We start from the raw sequence: 15934 nt of genomic DNA, 5'->3' as shown, positions 1-15934 counted from the left end.
CTAAATTTTGCTTTCTGTTATGTATGTATGCCTCTCTTTGTAAATCTGCTTCCTATGGCTGTGCAGAAGAATGTGCTCAGAATATAACCTGACCAGCACCATGCTTGTCACTATCATTATAATGGTCATTGTCTGCGAACAGAGTATATGTTTGATTTTCAGAGTCTAGGATGTATTTCAGTGTTTGTAGTGAAGGAAGAAAGCATTTTCAAACAGTGTGTGACTGTGATATTAACTGGTGTGAGGGGCTGAGGGGGAGCAATGAGTTTTGCATTCCCTTATCAATAAAAGAAGTACTTTTAAAATTTCTGTTTCATATGACATTTGGGAAAAAAAATAAAAAGTATCTGAAATGCATCTTTGATTCTCTCCAAACCTTATTTATCCCAATGGAATGAGATACGATACTTTCAAAATCAGTATCTGACCAAGGCTTTTGTGAAAAAACACATTAAGCATACTGAATTGTATAGACATTGGGAGCTTTGATTAATTGTATCACTTATAAATAGCAGTATTTATGGGCAGAGTAGCAGTTCTGTTATCGCAGCTGTATGTTTGAGTCCCTAGATGCTATGTTACTTAGCAGTATCCTTAGAGAATGATCTCAGATGTTCTGTACAAGCATCCTATGGTATACTGATGTCCCAGAAGTACTGCATCAAAGATTATGTCATTGTCTACCTGTTTCTCACTTGTTCTCTGCTTATGTATGATAACAATCCTAATACAAAAGAGGAAAGGATTCCTGACCCATTTTTTCAGATTCAGTACAACAGTATTAGTGTCAAGTCTCTGAGGGTAATAATAGCTTAATGAGCTGACCATGAGGCTCATGGAAAAGATGATGGCTATTTGCAAATCAAAATGATGCTTCCATTATTTAAATGTGTAATGATAAATTTTCACAAATGGTGGTTTGGTTATATGCTTGATATGCTTCTTTTTTTTTTTTTTTTGAGTCTTTGAAAGTTGAACACACATTCGAAGGGTTGAGCTCTCTTATATTTACTAGATAAGTAACTACAATTTGATTTACAAACAACAACAGTGCTGTAAGAGAGGGAAATTTATTTGTATAGTTAAACTATACTATTTATTTGCTTACATCTCAAAAGAATGTGTTTGTCTTCATAGTACAGTGATAGCACAAGTGTAAAGATAACTCAAACCAAGTAGTCACTTCCTATCTTTTTTGCAAATATGGATGTTAACTCAATCTATAGTCTTGACTAAATACAAGTGTAAAGAAATCATACGTTGTGACTAGAACAGAGGTTCTAATGGCAATCTGAATGGCACAATGTGATAGTTCTAAGAGCACCTGAATATAAATAGTATTGTAATCTTTTTTTTTTTTAACTTTATTCCTTATTTTTCATTCTTACCTTTTTATATAAGAGAAATAGGAGCCTGTGTGCTTTGCTGTACTAGGCTTAAGTTGTTGAACAACCAGAATGGAGTGAGTAGTGTATTTTACCAAGCATGCTGCCAATGAAATCATGAGGCATTTCTCAGACTATCAACTGTGTGCACAAAGCTTGAAAATGCCTCCTCTGCAACTTAAATGGCTTGTCACATCATATTCTGATTTATTATGTAGTAAAATTGTTTCAATGTTAGTGCTGTAATTAGCTCAACCCAAAATTCTTCAACTTAAAGTACTATGGTGACATTATGCTTTAACCAGCTTTAGAAAAACAGTAAAGTTAAAATAAACAAAATTGCCATTTGCTCTAAACAACTGTAATCTTCTTCTTCAGACCTAAGATGAAAGGAGCTGTAAGCATTCTTCTGAAATTATTCTCCTACCTAGAAGTCAAAAATAGAACTTACTCTAATTCAGTCACTGTTACAGGATCTGGAGAAGGAATTAATTAACCTGTGTTAAGCAGGGAGTTGTATTTAGATGATTAGGCAACCTTCTTCTAGACTTCTAGGGATTTCAGAAAGTTGTATGCAGCTCCTATAGAAGAAAAAATGTATGGCTGTATTTTTATTTTTCCAGTCTCTGGAAATTAGGTGAGATAATTAGAAATTACAGGAAAACGTGTGGCATTCCAGTGAGGATAATGGCTTCTTCAGCGATTTGCCTAAGGGATTTAGATACCAAAATAGTAACAGCACTCAAAGTAGAAAGAAGGTTGATTTGATATTCCTTTAGGGAACTGTCCTGAAGAATACATAACAATCTGCTTCAGACAAGAAAATGTGAACCCAAAGACATTTTCTAAATACCGCATTCTTCCAAGCATTCACATATAATTGCATGACTGCCTATGACAATCACATTCAATTGTTAAAGGAAATAATTCAGGCTGCATTTTAGAACAGATGGGCAAGAAGGAGGTGTTTACTGAGGCCAGAATAAACTGACTTTCTTAGAAGAGGTCAGTGGATTACTGTAATTTCTACTGAGCAAAACAGACCATTAGACTTTTATAACTGTCCCTTGTACAGTTTTGATTTGTTCTTATAGAATATTTAACTGACTCGTGCAAGTTGTATTCAAGCTGATAACGATTGTACTGGGTATGAGATTTTTCTGCTTTAAAGATGTGGTTTAGTGTTTCTAGTATAGACAACTTATTCTTCAAAGGAAGCACCATTTTAAAAAGTGAAAATTAAAACTGAAGGACAGACAGTGGAATTCTTCCATATGATTTTCTTTGGAATTTGTATAATTAGTCACACTTCAGACTTTTATATGCAGAATGCAAGTAATGGTTAGCAGCTGTTCTGGAAGGAGATTTTACTTGAAGTTCAAGCAGTTTCCTGAGCCACTGGTGTACTGTTCCTTATTAATACTATATTGTACTATTTTTTGTAGTTGACAAAATATTGTTTAACTTCCAGTCTATAGTGCAAGTAGCTGTATTGTATCTTGAAAGTTCCTTTGAAGCCGCTTATACCATAAATGAATTTTAGAATTTAAAGTGAAAAATGTTAGAAAATAAAAAACAACATTGTGTCATATACTTTCTGCATCCATTTGTAGTCATATTTAAAAAAAATTAAGGATATTTTATTTTTCAAATATTCCCATTAGAAGTATGAGTAGTAAGGAAGTTGTGCTCCAGTGTGTTCTAGTAGCTTCCAGCCAATGTTTTCTTTTTTCAGTTCCATACAATTACAGTACCTAGTATCACATCATGGAATGATAAGACCTGACATCAGATTTAACTTGTTTTGCAATTACTAAAAGGAATGCCATCAAATGGAGTACATCCTTGCAGAGTGCATCCAAAAGGCAGCACTGAGATTATCCATCTGTTACTAGTGTAGTGCTGCTTATGATCTGGGTGAGCTTTTAGCTCTACCTGAAGTAACTGCTGAAATCTATATAAATGTTTTCCTCCACTGAGTTTGATTTTAATATTCCTTGCCATTAAAATCTTAGGGAAGTATATAAATTATCAAAAAGATAGCAGACAAAAGTGGTTGATTATTACAAACCTAAGAAATGGAAGCAGTCGAGAGCCCTGCAGGTAAATGTGTTTCACCAGCCTTCCTTTCTTTTGTTAATTGTTATGATGACTGTTTACAACTCTAATCCAATATTGTGTTACATGAAATATAAACATTCGTGTTCTCAGTTGATTTATTCAATTCAATTATGTTTGTTTGTCTAGTAGAAGAGCATAAATTTGTATTAACATTTTTTTTGGAATTTTCTCATATATTAATAATTCAATTTTCTTTTTTTTTTAAAGGTTTTTTGAATGATTCAGTTACTAAGTGCATTGTGGCTTTACGCTTGACTGTGATAGTGAAAGTCAGTACCTGCATGCCTGCGGGAAGCCAATCAGATAAATTCCAGTGTTCAGGGAAAGGAAAATGTATCACGAAACCAGATGAGGTAAGATGAACTTATCAAGGATCTCGTGTAATTTGGAAATTTCATGCCAATATAAATGCAAGGGGAGTCATTCTTGGTTCTCTGAGTATGTGCTCACCTTGCTACTGTGCAGTAGGCTTCAAAAACCATAGAATTTATTATAGTGTATTTATGAAATAATTTGACAATGTTTGGAATTTCTCCTGTGTTCTTTCCCTGAAATATCACTATATTGAGGGATTAAAATGACAGTAGCAATTCCACTGACTACTATGATATTTTTGAGTGATCTACTAACAAAAAAAATAGAATCAGATATGTTAACTTTCCATGCTGTGTACTGCTTTGGCAAAACCAGGCTGGCATTCTGTGATCAAGAGGCTGTATTCTCTGCTGCCTTCTATACATGTTGATTTAAATAAGAGTAATAAGCAACACAAAGATGTGCAGCTAATATTTGGTTTTAATAACTTTCATTTGGGAGATAAAAGCAATAGTAACTGTTGAGTAAATATTAACAGCTGTGAGACTGCTGTGAACACAGAAAATCTAGCTTGTTTAGGGAATTCACTAATAGTTCATCTGCTATTGTTTTCTGATTTAAATTCTCAATAAGCATGTTTGATAGAAAAATGCCATTTTGACTTGTAACAACAACAATTTAGTTACAGCAGTAACCTATCTGTGCATGGCAATGCTAACATCTGGAACAGCTTAACATCTTTATTTCTAAAAAATTAAATTTTAAAATGCTTAAGGTAATGTGAACACAGTGACTGATATCCAAATAACTTGTTCATTCAGCATCCTATTTCATGGTTCAGTTTATTTTTTCTGCTTTCCTGTATCTATCATTTTTCTAGAAATTCAGCATTTTGAATTTGATTTATGTAAATAATACATTCAAATGCTCTATATATAATGGCATCAAAATGTCTTCCCTTTTTCTATCTTTTGTCATGTTGAGAGTTAAAGGCTTTGATAAATAGTTTTATTTTCTGTTTTTCATGTTGTTATTCCATTTTTATGTCCCTAATTTCTTAATTTTACTGCAAGCCATATCTCATGAAGAGAACATACATTAATTCCTGCATCTGTGCAAAAGCATTAATCTATTTTTATTAAGGAAAATGCATATACTGCTTTTAATAATCAACTATGTTTCAAAAATATCCAATATGTGGAATTTAACTTATTAATAAATTAAAATAATCTTTAAAAAGAAAGGCAAATTTGCTTCAGGGCAACAAAGGGGGGCATGAGAATAGGGAACTCAGTACCTGTACATCTGTACCTTTAATTCTGACATTGAAAATTTTATACAGCTTTTAGTGATGAATTAACCTTCCTGTTGTGCATACAGCGTTTTTCCATCCATGGAAAATAAACAGGAAAATTTAAAATTAATCCTATCTTTTCACACTTTTGAAGAGTAGTAGAAGCACAGTGTATTAAGGTAGTGTTTGTAACACAAACAGTAGCCGAATCTATGGGTTATGGAAATCATACTGAAGTCTATTTCCAGAGAGGCATCTACCAGTTTGTGGTAGTCAAAGAACTTGAATTAGCAGGATTCTTAATATCTCTTTAATAAAATTTTAACTGCAGAAACATATATTTTTGCTGTCGCAGTTTCTGAATTTTCTAAGCCTTGAACAAATGAAGAAAATCTCACTGTTTCCAAGTGTTTATTTATGACCAGACTTCTACTCCAAGGATAATAAAAATGTTGTTGTCTATTCAGCCATAGTGATTTTTCAAATCTGACAGTTTTTCTTACCCATAATGTATTAGTTGCGTAATAGAATTTCAACTGGGAAACTGAATCAGGCCCAGTGTGAGCAACGTAGTTAAAAATAGAAGGTGTATATTTCATTAAACAGGATGTTTTTACCATTGTTTAAGTCTTCTTAGGGGAGATGTATCATAAAATGTCTTAATGGTTTCCCTAATGATGAAGCAAACAACTGCCAAAATTACATGCTTGCCATGTACCAACCAACTGCTGATTGTTTCCCCCAAGACCTTCTACATTTCTTTATCCAGAACAGAAACTTTAATTTTCTTTAGGTTTGCAACATGCCCTTTGTGATTTGCTGTTTGTTTTTATCTATAATTCATTCAGTTTGTGCATTCTAGTTTTGCAGGATGCAAAGCGACTTCTTAGAGGAATGCACAAAAGGCCTAATGTGGTAAATATGCTCAGAACTGAGCTGGCTGTAGTCATTTTGCTTCCAGTGCTGAGAAGATTAATGATTGCCTTTGTTTTTTCATGTACTTCATAGTTTTATACCAAATCTAGTTTAATGTAAGAGAATATAGTAACCCATTTACATAATGGAAACTTTAAATGTAATTAACAATCTGCAGTAATATAAGTTCAGTGGCATACTGCCATCTGTGGGGTGCATAGAACTAGGAACAAATGACTTCTTGTCTAACCTGGAAGTCATGGCTGTGGCTACTTATTTCTTGGTGCTAAGTAGTTTAGCTTCTACTGAGCTGGGTGTTTTTTTATAGAATGTGGACATAAAATTATACGGTCATAATGACAATTTCTTTTTCAGTTGTTCTTGGTGTTGAAAATAAAATTCACAACTTTGAACAAAGTTCTTTGAGGTGAAGTGATGCCTTTTCCTCCCTTTGTCTGAGCTTAGTACCTCTGTTTTGCTGCCATTCTAGCCGTTCTGGAGTACTAGACATTCAAGAATGCTAGACATTGAATGTTTCAGAAACATAATACTGGTCTTGGTACCATTCCCATGTAAATACCAAATTCACATTTATTGACTCAACTTTCACCAGAATAAGTTGTCCACAGGCAAATTAGCTGTGAATTGAAGAGCAAAATCCTGTTATAATCCAGAGAGAAGTTTGCTATGAATTTCTGATTCTGTGTAGGATTTTAAAGTGAGCTGTGTACATCCATTGGATTTGGGATCTACAATTCTGGTTACATACCGAGATTTCTTTCAGAAATTGCTCCATTCTGTAACTTCATCTGTCTTGTGTAAATGTGGGGTTTTATTGCTAGTGTTAGAACCACTGGTATTTATGCCAAAATTACCGTCTACACTGAGAAATAATGAATTGAACTGAATAATGATGATTTCCGTGTCATTCATTGGTTATAAGTTCGTGGAGTCAGATCCGCTTGATTTTATTTGTCTGTATTAACATCAGCTCCCTGTATGCCTAAAGGTGTTTTCTCTTGGTAATGAACTTAGTTTCCTAAGTACAATATACTCCTAAATACAAAATTAAGTATTTATCACACAGTAATGTTTTGCTCAAACAACTCACTGTGAGGGTTGCAATGAATGCTCAAAGTCTTTTTTTGACAAGAGAAAGCAGACATTCATTTTATTCTGGTCATTTTTGTGGCTTTACTACAGCAGAGAAAAGTAAAAAAGAGCTTTTATGGTCTCTCTTCAGTCTGAAGACTGAAGTAAAATGCACAGATGAACTGTAGACTGTTAGGGAATTCTTAGATATTTACTTTAATACTAGCAAGATATTTACTTTAATACTAGCACTGAGTTAGTTTTTCTCACATTGCTGGTATATGCCATCTTGTCAAGAAAATAAATTAGTGGTGTAATTTGGGACAAGTGAAGATGACATGCCTAATAAAAATGATGACATCTAATCTTACATACAGAATAACGTCTGCATCTCAGAACTATTCTGTCATTAGATATTTCAGTTTGAAGTGTTACAACACTTTTCTTTTGCTGCTTTCAAAATTCATTTTGATAACTGTGTTTTGTGGTAAATTGATCCCTGTATCATACTTATCAAGATTGTCTGATTTTTTTTCCCCCCAATTTCTTATTCTGTTAATATAGTTGAAGAAATGACATAATTGCTTTGTTTATATATGTTAGAACTTACAAAGTAATAATCAGCTCCTATTATTTCAAGACAAGATTTTAGTGCAGACAGAGCCATATCATTCTGTGTCTGTGGACAGTATAGACCTTCTCCTTCTCTCCAATTGATCGTTCAGGTACTGCTGTACTTAGCAACTTACTCCTAGACCTAGCATAAAACAACTATGAATTTGAACCTTCCAGACAAACATGGTGTCTCTGTTTTGACAGTGTTAACGCTGATGGGATCTTTGATCTCTTGATAACATGTGTTAGATAGACGTGGAACAGCTTGTTCTCATTTTCAGTGCACGTACAAGGACCACAACCACATTTAAATGAGTTCAAGACTGATTGCTTCAAACAGGGCAAGGAACTCAGGCACAGTGCTTTTATCTTTCCCGATGCTCTATTCTAATGTTCATTTCAAGCTTTAAAATTTCATTGAATAGTACAAGGATTGTAGTAATACTAGCACAGTGTCCTTGTTGTATTTCTTTTCTGCATCTGTGTAGATGTAAAGATCCCAGCAGTCTTAGAATGTTAACTGTTTATATGGAGGTATTAGTCTAATTCTGACTAAATGTCCAAGGTAGCCAGCCTTGGCCACATGAATGTAGAGGGAACCTTTATTTCAGAGAGTAAATATGTGATACTTAAGATGTATTCCCAATGGATAATGGCCATATACCTGAAGATAAAGTGAAATTTCAAGTGGTTTATAAAAAAAAAAAATTAACCAGTTTCCCATTTTTATTGTGCTCTTAGTTGTACACTACTGGATATGGGATTTCATCTGCCCAAAGCATTATTCTGATAGGGGGGGATTATTCCACAATTCAGACCTGACCATCTTTTTTCTGTAGGGTAAAAAGTAAAATTATTTTATGCCTCTGGTAAGTTTATAACCAGTGACAAACAGTGGAAACTGTGCATCAACCATAAATTTTCTTTAATGATGTAAAAAAAACCCTGTAAGATATTAATAAGGTTTTTCAGAAAAATATGTAAACTTCATAAAACTGGAGTTGAAAATCAGTGTGTAAATTAATCCTTCTCTGTTTGATTACTTGGGCATAATATTAATGGTATGGAATGGCACAGTGTTCATGGTGTTTTTCAGTAGTTCTCATTGTGAGGAGAAGATGGGCTATGCAATTTATTTATGCATTTGACTATGAATTTATATCAGGGATTGTATTTATAGTACATAAACTTCATTTTAAAATTAAAAACGTCGTTGCCTGGGACAGCTGTGTGCATGGAGTCTGAGTGATGGGGCTGGGAAACGTATGAGTGAGAGCGGCTGCCATCTAGTGCTTGATGAACAAAGGAAGGGAGGCATTTGATTCGAATGGATACATCAGATGAGAGCTTTCTTTGCTTCCATCCTTTAGCACATCCTTGGCAATCTTAGCAATTTAAATATGTGTAAAGTTTAATTATGTTTTATTGCTAAAGAAAAGTGCTGAATGCCACGCTGTATCTACAACAGTTATTTTAGTACTTTAACTTTAACAGGTGTAGTATTCTTACTCTTTTATTAAGCAGCAAAAGTAGCAAGTTTTGGAAAAGGTCCTAATATATTCAGAAGGAGGCCTGTTTTAGTAGAACCAGAGTGGTTTGTGGCTCCTGAATTGAGCCCCAGTCCTGCTCATCCCATAGGGGGTACACCTTTGTGGCAGGGTTTTGTTGTGGCAAATCTGTACATTACAAATCTTGGTAATCATACTGGTATAAAAATACAATTTCTGGAATGGAAGAAAAAAAACCTACTGATTTAGGCATTATGGATCTAACCCATGTCTAGATGGAGATTCCCTGGCATGATTTAAAATCTGACCTGAAGAACTGGTGCATGCTTAGTATTTTAAAGGGTAACTTCATGCATTTGATGTATTTATGTCAGCTATTTGTGTTTCAAATGGAAAAGCACTGGAAACATTTTTGTTTGTTGAGTATTCAGTGAAAATATAACCTTTGAAAATTCATTGTGGAGTACAGATTTTGCTTGTTTTTAGGCAACATTTTTCTGTGAGTGCGAGGATGAGTACTGGGGCTCCCTTTGTGAGGAATTTGATGCTTGTCAAAGCCAGCCCTGCCAGAACAACGCAACCTGCACCGACCTAGCACAGAAACACAATGGGAACAATTTCACCTGCAGCTGCCTGCCTGGTGGGTATCATATTGTGCACTGAATAATGTGTTTTTGTTTTACTGTTCAGTGGATAATCTTTTGCAGAGCAGCAAACTCTGCATCTTAAGTCAGTAGGAAAGAAGGAAAATAAAACAACTTAAAATCAGCTTTAAAGGGCTGGAGAATTCTTCAGTTGTGAATATTGGCATGAGAGGCACAGCACTGTACAGCCCAATCAATGCCATCATGAAGGAATTATTCATAACTAGAATCATAGAATCACTTGTGTTGGAGGGTACCTTAAAGATCTTGGAGTTCCAAGCCCCAGCTGGCTACCCCACACTGGGTGACATTGCCCAGGGCCCCATACAATCTGACCATGTCAAGTCCAAGGATGGGGCATCCGCAGCTTATCAATCTGTTCCAGTGCCCCACTCTTCTGAGTATTTTTTTTTTCCTAACATCTAGCTTAAATCTCCCGACTTTTAATTTAAAACCATTCCTGTTGATCTATCATTATCAGGTCTAGTAAAAAATCATTCCCCTCCTGCTTATATGTTCTCTTCAAGTACTGGAAGGCTGCAGTGAGGTCTGCCTGGAGCCTTCTCTTCTCCAAGCTAAACAAGCCCAACTCCCTCCACTTACCTTCGTAGAAGAAGTGCTCCAGCCCTCTGAACATTATTGAGATCCTCCTCTGTGCTCAATCCAACAGCTCTACATCCTTCTTGTGCTGGAGGGTCTGATAGAACAAATAGAACTTTACCTAGCAAAATGAACAGAATTATTTAGTTTGCTGTCTAAAATCAGCTTTTTCTTTTTTTTCCCCCCAATATAGATTTTAAGTATTCAATGTAACAAACCTTTCAATACATGTTCCTTCACTGTAATTAGTACATTCTTTTCTTCACTCACAGGGTGACATGGAAAAACCCTCAATACAAACTACAATTGTTGAATTGTTCCTCAGATTGACTTAAACTTCAAAAACTTCAAAAAAATATAAAAACTAAATCGACTGATTTGTGGGTTTGATGAATGATCAAGCGTCTGGATTCTCTGAATTTATTTCAAGAACATTTGCCATTAAAATTTGATCAAATGAATATAGACATTTTCAATGAAATTAAAATTAAACTGAATATGTTGGTCTCAGTTAAAAGCTGGAGTGTAAATTCATTTTACGTGTGGATGAAAGAACCTTACAAAGTGACTATTACAGGAAACTCAGTGCTATCTTAAATCATACATTTCAAAGACTAACTCAATTATCATAACAGCACAATTACTTTATTTTTAGATAACTTAAGAAAATTAATAAAGGAGCAATAAAACTATTAGACTTAAATAATATCGGGTAATTTATTTTGATTCCTACAAACATTTTACTGTAGATCTTCATTTTTGTAGAAAAATTGAGCAATTTACTAGCTGATAAGTTATGAGGTCACTTACTGGATAGTTGACATGAGAGGGTTCTTATCTAGAAAAAAAAAAAAGGAAGCTGCTTCTGGAATAGGCCCCCATTCCTATTCTAATGTAGAAGAAATTTCTTTAAAAACTGATGGAGAAATTAATACTCTGGTCAGGCTTCCAGTGGTTGTCTCTAAATAGCTCTCTAAAGAAACATTTTAAAGCCAGGTGTGTGGATTAAAAATATATAAAGGGTACAAGTAACAACACTTTATTGAGACCTCAGGTGGGATCATGGAGTGGGCCTTCTTATATTCCTTTTGAGATGTTAATATTCTTATTTGTTACCTTTATGCACAGACAAGAATACTTCAGGCTGTGCTGCATTGTGTTTAAATACTGACCAAAAAATGTAACTGAGCCAGGAGTAGGTGGATGCAAATACTGTTTTCTTGTAGCAGCTATATACCATCCTCTGAACTGTTACATGAACTTAGCAGTTCAGAAAGTCAGCCATGGCAAGTAATTAAGGACCCTTAATTTCCTCCAAAGGACATGATGTTTTCTGTTAATGTGCTTTATGCCTCTGAGATGTGCTCTTTTTCTCTCTTTGCTTAACAGTCATTGTAGTGAATGGGAAACAGAAAAAGTGATTTATATTTGAATTTTTATATAATGACATGAATTTATTCAGCTCTAAAAATTAAAAATGATGTTATTATGCACATATAATCTATTCTGATTTTATAAATATGTAAATAGATCAACTGTCACTTTAACAACGTATGTAAACATAGTTGAATAATAATTTAAATTCAAGAGGGAAAAGATCTGAGTGAAACAAGCTTGAAATGTTTAAACGGACCATACAATAAATGTCCCATAATGATTGATTCAGAATTCTTTGGGATTTTGACAAGTAGATTCTAATTAGAAAAAAATAAATAAATGAGATTTATTTGTTGTATGTATTTATTGAGATAACTGTCTTGAAAATCATTCTGCCTTAACTACGTCTGGCTAAATTTCTCTTTTTAAATTTCTAACCTTAGGAGAAATGGGATTAGCCTCTTCTGCGTAACTAGTGATAGGATTAGAGTAAATAGCCTCAAGTTGCACCAGAGGAGGTTCAGGTTGGATATTAAGAAAAATTTCTTCTCTGAAGGAGTAGTCATGGACTGGAATGGTCTGCCCATGGGAATGGTGGAGTCACTGTCCCTGGAAATGTTAAAAAAATGTTTAGAAGTGGTATTAAGGAGCATAGTTTAGTGGGGAAATATTGGTGGTAAGTGGATGGTTGGACTAGATCTCCGAGGTCGTTACCAACCTTGATGATTCTATGATTCTAAATTCAGGAATAATTCTAAGAAGCCTACCTGCTGTTCATAACATCAAAGTTTTTACTAGATTATTACTTTCCCATCTTAATAAGAAATATTTTTGAAATACTTCAAAATTATTGGTTTAGGTGCAAAAAAGAAAGCTTTAGGGGGGAATATTTATGATAATTCTGATGTGCCTACCATATAGCCCAAGAACATTTCCACTAGGAAAACTTAATGTTTTGATGTTGTATGGCTGAGCTTTGTGAAGTAACATAAATATGCTTCTCACTTAGCTACAAGACTCCAGAGATGAGTTCGTTACTTCTGTTACTACATTTAATTCTGCCATATTTCCTGCTTCTGTTGTGAAGTTACAAATTATAGTGACTTGATGCAGCAAATACCAGATACCTGCATCAAGTAATTGCTTTATTTTTAACCATAGAAGTAGTCACTGTCAGGGACATGTATCTGAATTACTTGTTCGAGAAAGTGTCAACACAGGTATAGAAAAATCATTGGGTCGATACCATGAGATGCATTGTAGAAAGGAAACAATGACTAAGAACACAACAGTTTCTTGAACAAATTATATCTCTGTTAAATAATTTGTGCATATAGTTTCTTTGACATCTTTATTTTCTTTTAACTCTAGATTTAATTATTTCAGTTTAAAATTTATTTCTTTAAAATATAGTTATTTTGCCTTGTAGTCTACATAATTTTGTTTTTCTTCTCCTTGTCTCTGCAAAAAAATATCAGCTCCAACTGGAAAAAAAAAAAGAAGTCTAAATATTTCCTTCTACAAAATCCCTTCTATTTCTCCTGGTAGAACACAAAGCTTACAGACAATGGAATTAAGCTATTTAGTTTCTATATATAAAGACTTCCCTTCTGAATCACATAATGATCAAGTTTTTCTGTAAACACTTCATGACCTCAAATGCAATTACACTTAAGTTTAGCTTATAATCTTGTAAAAAAAAATAAAAATATATATATTTTGTTAATAGCAAATGTAAAATATTATTCAGGTGGCTTAATTATTGTTAATTTGTGTTGACACCCATAAAAAGATTGTGTAAGGAAAAATATTAAAGACAGAGAAAATAATAATTTGATTATTGTTAGAGTTTAAATATTGCATTCATTCGCAAATTTCAGAACCATTCACATGTGAAAGGTATAGCCCTGTAGATCATATTAGGATGGAGCATATTTGTTTTCATAAAGCTGACAAAATATTATCCCTGATTAATTTTGTCTTGAGCTATAGTAACATTCAGAGAAAATCAGCAAGCCTCAGAGCAACGTAATAATTCACACTTTTCTGTGCCAACATTCCTTTGGATACACGTTGAATTTCAGGGTAATTTTTAGCTTTCACAAACTCCAAAGCAGTTTGATGACTGAAAAAAAAAAGTTTAAATGAGTTAAACACATTCAATACTATATTATTCATAAAAATAATCATCTGAATGTCAGAACTTGGAAATGTGAAGCCTATAGATGAAACAAATCAGTTGATGTAGTCTTATATAGTATTGCTTTTTTGTTGTTGTAAATGTTATGTGAATTTAAGACCAATAAGAATTACAGAAAATCACTGGCTATCAGAAGTATGGCTTACATCTCTCCATGTGCTTTCACCCAGTCCAATGGAGCTGCCTCACGAGAGCATAGTTCTGGTTTTAGACCTCCTCCTTTTTCTGTTCTTTTTCCTTTTTTTCTCCCCTACATAAGTGAAATCCTAGTCCAGGTGTATCCTCTATCACCTTAGATCTTTTTCTTAGGCACCTGCCTTTAGCTAGCTATGTGTATTAACAGTGTCAGCTAGTCAGGGCTTACTGACCTTTGACACCAGCCGTGATGTTATTACAGACAATATTACAATTTTACTTAGGATTCCTATTAAAAAACAAAATATGTATTCTGTTTATTTTCTTTTTCTGTCATGCAAACAAGATAGTTTATTGGAAGTGAATAAAAATTAGCATGAGGAATGTATAGTATTCATTAAGGAATATAAATTTGGAGTACTTAATCTTTTCATTTGTATTTTGTATCTTTTTTTTTTTTTTTTGATGTTTTAGAGACTTCAGACATATGGAACAAAGGAGTCTATGGTCAAATAGTACAGGACACAGTCTGTAGCTTGTGAACATATAGGAGCTTATTTGGAAGAGATTGCAACTGTGTTGAGCAGTACTTCACAGCTCCCACTTAAAATGAACGCCCTCTCTGAAACCCAGAAGTAGGAGCAAATGGCAGTCATTCAGCATATGCAAAGCCAATTCAAATGACAAGTCTTATTTAAAGTCTTCCTAAAGATTTTTCACTTGAGATACAAGCTGCATTTGAAAACCATTCATAGAGGACTTCTTTTTTTGATTACATGGATCCTTATAAGAACCCATCACCAACCTTCATTACTGTCAGAATATTGCTGATGGTAAAATACAGTTTGATGTAATCTCTAGATTTCCACTATTTATTTATTTCTCCTGTGGAGGATAAATTCTTATTGAAAATCCCATTTTGTAAGAAATTAAAAGACTGTTCTGATTTCTATTTATTACTTTGGTTAATTTTGTTCAAGAAAGCTAGTTAGTACTGTTTGAGTTAACATTTAGTAATAAAATCTCATTTTCCTTATGCTTTCTGAATACTGTGTGTTGCTTTGTAGGTTACACTGGAGAGCTGTGCCAGTCAGAGATTGATCACTGTGTCCAGCAGCCATGCCAAAATGGAGGTACTTGCTCATCCAACATCCATGGATTCACCTGTCAGTGCCCAGAAGGTAAAGAATTTTGTGGTTTGCAAATTGGTATTTCATAGAGTGTACTCAGTCTGATTTTTTAGTTATATGAAAATGTATTCAAAATTGCACCTTACACCATATTTGTAGGCAGAAAAACATCCAGATGAGATATCCTTGTGTCATCAATATTGTATAACGTATGGTAAGAGCTTAGTGTTACAAGGGATATGCTGCATGAAAGATTTTTCTCCTTTCTGGCACCTCTATAGTAGAAATCAGATTCCAGAACTATGAGACAGATAAGAGAATCTGAGGATACTTAGAATTCATTCTGATTTTTGTGTTGTCCAGTAAATGAATGAGAAAAGCTGCATGCAGTATTTGCATATTTCTGCATCTGGGTCAGTTAGTGAAAAAAAATCCCACAAAGTTTTAATTCATTCTTATTTCTGTGAGGACTTGCTTCTTTCTCTGCAAGATAAGCCTTTCAGTGATTCTCATTGATAAACGTTGTGAATGTAACTGTGTGCAATGAGGATGCTGGGATGGCAAAGTATGTGTTTTTGTAGCATTGTGAAATGGCAGATGCCT

The 15934-nt window shown here is 34.0% G+C and overlaps 2 protein-coding genes across 2 annotated transcripts in view; one reads left to right on the top strand and one right to left on the bottom strand.

Annotated features, from left to right (window-relative positions):
* ZBTB38 (zinc finger and BTB domain containing 38) overlaps window positions 1–15934 on the bottom strand; it is a 308794-nt gene that overhangs the window by 229122 nt on the left and 63738 nt on the right. The window lies entirely within an intron of this gene.
* Window positions 1–15934, top strand: part of DNER (delta/notch like EGF repeat containing) — a 105983-nt gene that overhangs the window by 58209 nt on the left and 31840 nt on the right. Inside the window, exons 5-7 of the mRNA XM_065748565.1 lie at window positions 3714–3859; window positions 9732–9885; window positions 15269–15382. Coding sequence (XP_065604637.1) covers window positions 3714–3859; window positions 9732–9885; window positions 15269–15382 — 414 coding nt within the window. The remainder of the gene's footprint in view (window positions 1–3713; window positions 3860–9731; window positions 9886–15268; window positions 15383–15934) is intronic.

The sequence above is a fragment of the Cyrtonyx montezumae genome, unplaced genomic scaffold (assembly GCF_038088225.1).
Source record: "Cyrtonyx montezumae isolate F1298 unplaced genomic scaffold, pur_monq_1.0 scaffold_5, whole genome shotgun sequence".
In the NCBI taxonomy this organism is placed as follows: domain Eukaryota; kingdom Metazoa; phylum Chordata; class Aves; order Galliformes; family Odontophoridae; genus Cyrtonyx; species Cyrtonyx montezumae.
The sequence above is the reverse complement of the archived record's forward strand: the minus strand, read 5'-3'. Positions and strand labels throughout refer to the sequence as shown.